Genomic DNA, 6000 nt, shown 5'->3' with positions numbered 1-6000 from the left:
AGGATGTTCTAAGGTCCAACAACCAGTCTGCTGTGAAGTCTGAAAAACATCTTGAGTTTTGAGAATCCTGTTTTGCTTCACCCAACATGTTTTGAACAGATTTACTTGAACCCTGTAATTGTTTGTTTATTGTGTTCTTGCCACCAAATAATGTATACTTGCACTCTGTGCTTTCAGTTTCAAGTAAGGACTCTCCGGTATTTAACCTTTGAACTACATTATTTGGAAACTCTAACATGTAGTTTTGTCTCTCAACTAAGTTAAAAACCATTGGTTTTGGTACTGGTACATGACTGTACATGTGCCAAGTATCAACAGATTGTTTTTGACATTCTTTAATGCAATACAAATCATTGGATTCTTGTAATTTACTGTGTTCTGAGGTGTCTTGTCTAATATTTGTTAAGTGATTATCTGACTCATCTGGTAATGATGGTATGTATTCAGAAGATTGTGGTTTCAAGTTAGAAAACCAGTAATCAAGGAAAGATGTACTGATTTCCTTATCTGGTTTTGGGTCTGACATCAGCAGTGGTGAGGGTAGATTTTCTCTTGAATATAGTAAATAATAATCACAATATTGACTCATAAGTTGTTCTCGGACAGGTTCAGAGAGCAAGAGTTCAAGAAATGAGAAACTGCACTGAGAAGCCTGAGAATCTGGCGAGGTTGGTCGGCAGTCCCTATTTGAAGGCCCAAATCTATGAATATTTTTAACTGAGTCAGGTGAAGATGCTCTCCTAACAGAAGAAACGTGACACAATAACTTCTCACACTCAATATCTGGTGTCAAAGGTGAGAATGCTCTAAACCCTCCCTTTACCTGTGGATCTTCAGGTGTAGGGCTATATGTAGGTAGTTGAGAGTCAGGGGACAGTGGCCTATAGTTATTCCAAGACTCAAAGGAGTCAGAACAAAGGGACTGTAAAATTTCAGCAGTTGAAAAATCTTTTGAACTTTCAAACTGTGGTTTACATTCAAATGTATGTCTTTGATTGGGGTGTAATTTATTTTCAGTTAAATTAATTGTAACTTCTGGTGAACTATGTACATCTGATCTGGGAGAGAGTGCCCGGTTGTCATCCAGTATACTGGAAAAGTCAGGGAGGACCCCCTCTTCTCCCAATGGAGAGTCAGGTGACATTACCCTATAATCAGAAATTGACATGACAGAATCAGGAGATGACAGTCTATGTATGGGGTCATTTAATATCCATGCCTCTGAAAGGAAGAGACCTGTTTCATTAACAGGTGAAAATGAGCCACACTGATCCTCAGATGCCAAAGAATCAGGGGTCAAAGGGCTGTATTCCATAAAAGTGGAAGCTAATGTCACATCTTGATCAGGTGATTGGGGTGCAAGATGGGTGACAGGTAGGAAAAGACCTTTTCTTTTCGCCCTAACTATGACATGGTCACTGTCTGGACTAACAGAATAGTAATTACAGTGCCTATCAGTTGAGTCACATGTCACGTGAGAAGAACCACTGACTGTCATACTGTGTGGCAAATCGGTTTTTGGTAATTTCATTTTGTATGATTTCATCATACTGTACTTAGCTGTAGGAATACTGTGTTCAATTGACTGGACATCATCATCATCAATGAAGGGCATGTTTTCCGTACACCCATCAGTGTATACTTGGGGTTTTGTGTTTTCTTCCTTGGGCTTGAAGCCCATATCCCCACTAGAAACCTGTGGGACCTTCTGAGAGAGCCTGTTTTTTTTAGCTACATCTGTGTCATCTTCAGTTATGGCCAGAGTTGCTTGGTGGTCCTCTGGTGGCAAAACTAACAGAAGGTCAGAGATGCTTCCGACAGTGGATTTAGCTGTGTCTGTTTTGCCAAGTTGTGTTGCATAGCTAAACTCATCACAAAGCTCACTGAAGTCAGTCTCAGCCTGGTCTGATTCTGATAGGCTCAGGCCAAAGTCTCTGATAGATATGGATGATGGTAACTTCAGAATTTCATATGATCGCCCTTGCTCATCTTCACAATCACACTGCTTCAATGGTAAGGTTTGGCTGCAGTCATCTTTGACATGGCAGTGAGCGCCACCTTGGAAAGGCCTGATGAAATCAACTTCAACACTGCAGCAATCTTGCTGGTCTTTTACTTTGGGGTCATAAACCTGAGTTCCTTGACTCCCCAATGCTGCTTCTTTTGAAGTGGGGAGTGTACTTACTTGCTCATCTGAGTTGTCGTAAGTTGTAGGTTCTTGTGCAATTACATCCTCAGAAGTCCACAGGTTAGGGTTCAATTCACTGTAACACAAAAATAAGGTTAGGTTACAAAATATGACTTTGCATGAAGAGCCCTATTCTAACAAGGCTAAAGGGTAACACCCACAAACAATGGGCACTGGCCAAATACCTGCACCCATTTGAGTTCTATGTAAGCATGCACACTCTTTGCATCAAGATATGCCACTGTTCCATTTCGTAGCATCGACATGCGGGGAAATATTGATCCTCCAGAAAAGCAGCAGTTTTTACTACTTTATGTCTTTATGCCTATATGACATTTCTAGTGTGTGGGTGTTAGTTGAAATCTGTCCAATGATGTGACACTACATTACTCTGGAGATGTAAGTTGCAGATTCAGGAATAGTTTCAAATTAATTATTTACTGTGGGATCTCAAGGTCCTCCAACAGGTCACCGTGCATGCTCTCTGAGTGAGTGTGACCAATAGGCTCTGCCCAGGAAGGAATATCCAGTAGCGAAGCAACTGAGAGATCCTCTTCAGAAACAGCTGGGGGTGGTCTGCGGTCTGACTCCACCCTTCTCACAACTCTGGGGCTGTCTGCATCCTCTTGCACTGAAGAAAGGGCTACTGACACTGAAAACACACACACAAACACAGCCTGGTGTCAGATATAACCTTCAAACTGGTTGCTGAAATTAGTGTTTAAAGGTGTTACTACCTTCACTGTGATCCAGTGTCTTCTCTATTTCTGCATAAGTTCGAGATGTTTGTTCTTGAACTGACTTGTTCATCTGGGTTTCAATAAGATGGACGATGTCCATGCGGTTTATCTTGGTTAGTCTCTTAATCAGACAGTCCTCTGTGGAAGGATTTATCAATTATTAATAGACTGTAAAAAACATGAAATTAACACAACAACAAAATTATAAGAAAATTGCAAATGCAAGATTACATTGAATGTACAGTAGGAATATTGGTCTAATAAAAACACAAATCATTTGATAGATTCAACATCAAAGATAAAATAGATTTTTAAAGCCTGTGTTTACACACAAAAATCAGCAGTGTTTACAGAATTCGAAGTACTATATGGGAAAATACTAGTAAAATCTGCCGGACCAAAACACAGTTTACCTGTGGCATGTTTGCCTTCCCGCTCAACCCAGCGCTGCAGCAAGGCATGGCTCTGCTCTTGGAGAGAATTAGGATTCTCTGTTCTTACTAATTGGATATCATCCTCACTGAATTCCAGTTCTCTTGCCAGCTCTGGGGGGATGGATAACAAAACAAATGTATTTTGTGTGTTTTGCTGCAATAACAGGGATACCTCTATATAACATGTTCTGTTCACAAATACATCAGTTCAATTCAAACAAAAATATATGCACTACATATTACTTTTCCCTAAATTGAAAATAGAAAAGGATTGCATTATTTCACAGCTTACCAGTCCAGCTGAAGCCAAGAAGATCTGCAATGATAGCTAATGTCTCCTCTTTCCTGTCAGCATCATCCTGCCAATCCACTAAAAAATGCCGTCAGAGCCAGACATTAAATCTTAATATCATGTTCAACAGTCTAAGATGTAAAATACTATGTACCTCAAAGTAAGAGTTTTGTCACATTGCAGGTACCAGTCACTCTAGATTTAAATTGAATTTCCTCTATTTCTTTTCTTCTTTTTCTATGTTATGGGCTGTAATACTCTGAAATTAAATGTGGATCTGTGATGTTATAATGGATGATGACATAAAGGTTGGATTCGTCACTGACGAGGAGTTGACTATCACTATTTGGTCACAATTAGCACATAATTTTTTAATCATTAGTGTCAGAAATGTCATTAATGTGCTAATAAGCAATGTGCATGCTACTATTAGTAAAGCTGTATTAGTAGAACAGATATCAATATATAATACCAATACAATAATGGAAAATTGTTAAAGCTACTACTTCTTAAACCAACCTGGCCATTCAATCTTGAGATTGCATAAACACAAATACAGATGGAAAAGTAACTTACAAAACACATTCATACACACACACACACACACACACACACACACACACACACACACACACACACACACAAAGATACACAATGTAAGATGGGACTAGACAAATCACAACACATGAAAACAACACAAAATGACAAATGGTGACATTATGTTCTTAGGAAGAGGAAAAGGGGTCTTGCTGCCGAGGAGAAGAGATAGGAAAGCAAAAGCCCATGTAGGTCTAGCCATACCTGACATACATTCTGCAGTTTGGTCATCGATGATTCTCTGCATCTGAGTTTCCACCGTGTCATCCCAGGCAGGCCTGGATTCAAATTCGTCCCCTGTCCCAGAAGATTGTTGCACACCCGGCAACGGATTGCCATCAGAATCGGAACTGTGTAAGGCTTGAGTGTCATATGTGAAGATAACAGAATCTGGACTCCTTTGACTAGCGCTGCTGATATCATCAGCATCCAAAGAAGACCTAACAGATGTTTTTGTAGTCTTAGAGAGTTGTATTTCTTTCCTTTGGGGAGAGGAGGAGGTCGTCTGAGCTAGAGGTTTCTGTTGTGTCATGACAGGAAGTTTGCAGGAAGACAGGTCATTAGTGGGTTGACTACTGTCAGAATAACTCCTGCTGTCTTTATTAGAGGCTTTACTTGTGTGACTATCAGCCTCAGATCTAGTCCTACGAGCCAAAGTTGACTTTTTTTCGGATTTCCTTTTAACCTGATTCAGCTCAGATATCTGTGAGCCTTCCATGGTTATTTCCTCTTTAATCATGCTGCCTGGTTGGATTGCCAATGGTGGGGGTGAATCCTGATTAAATGCTGGAATACCAGCCTGTGCAGCTGGAAAGGACATCTCTATGACTGAGCACTGGTCTTCATCATCTTCCTCATCTTCATCATCATCAGGAGAGGAGTCTGAGGAATCATGGCTCTGCTCTGCGTACCCTGAATGGGCAACTGTGGATGTGTCTGATTGAAGGTCTGCTATGGTAGAGTCTAGATAGTCTAGACCAAGGCTTTCAAGGCTTCCAACCTCACTTGGACTAATGGTTAGTCTCTCCAAAGCACTGGGGGAACCAAGCTGAATCTCTAAAGAGCTGCCGAGATCAGCTTCAGAAAGTGGCTTCTCATTCTTGTCACTTGAGGATTTGATGAGAGTTCTGGGTTTGGGAGTAGGAATTTTGTCATTGGCACCCTGACTCAGAGATGACTGTGGGACATCCTGTAGGTTTATAATAGAATCACTACTGTCCATTGAATTTGTTTGACCTCCCCCAGTCTCCTCTGGCCCAACTTCATCAACTGGATGCTCCCCTATGTGAAAAAATGCATATCCTGCCCCTTCTTCATCAAAGCTTCTTCTTGTCAAATCAATAGCTCCCCCTCTGGTCATTTCAAATAGCTTCCCCTCTTGAAACTGAAATGGATCAGGGGTTCTCTCATCACTTCCTGTTCGAACAGGTGTTTTATCAGGTGTTTTTTTGTCCTCTGAAGGACAAAGATTAATCTCTTCCTTGGCCTCAACCTGTGCAATGAAGACTACATCATTCTCACCATCACACCCTGGAATAACATGTTCTAGTTCATTTGTAGACAACATAGCCTGGGGTTTGCTAACAGAACTGTCTGTAAGGTTTAATTCAATTTCTTTGTCACCATCTGGATGGTGCTGATCTGTCAGACAGCTGGAAAAATGTGTGTCAGTGACTGAGGAATGGTCACCTTCCACAGTGTCTTTATCAGTGTGTATCTTGGCTTCTTTTTCTGCCAAGAGTGGCACAA

At 40.8% G+C, this 6000-nt stretch overlaps 1 protein-coding gene across 1 annotated transcript in view; it reads right to left on the bottom strand.

Moving 5' to 3' along the window:
* The window catches only part of LOC127354626 (ankyrin-2-like), a 44279-nt gene that overhangs the window by 3190 nt on the left and 35089 nt on the right, over positions 1-6000 (bottom strand). Inside the window, exons 40-44 of the mRNA XM_051384643.1 lie at positions 3655-3732; positions 3342-3473; positions 2926-3066; positions 2630-2840; positions 2186-2264 (exon numbers count right to left, since the gene is read on the bottom strand). Of these exons, the coding sequence (XP_051240603.1) occupies positions 2186-2264; positions 2630-2840; positions 2926-3066; positions 3342-3473; positions 3655-3732 (641 nt within the window). The remainder of the gene's footprint in view (positions 1-2185; positions 2265-2629; positions 2841-2925; positions 3067-3341; positions 3474-3654; positions 3733-6000) is intronic.

Source organism: Dicentrarchus labrax, unplaced genomic scaffold, assembly GCF_905237075.1.
Source record: "Dicentrarchus labrax unplaced genomic scaffold, dlabrax2021, whole genome shotgun sequence".
Taxonomy (NCBI): Eukaryota; Metazoa; Chordata; class Actinopteri; family Moronidae; genus Dicentrarchus; species Dicentrarchus labrax.
The sequence above is the reverse complement of the archived record's forward strand: the minus strand, read 5'-3'. Positions and strand labels throughout refer to the sequence as shown.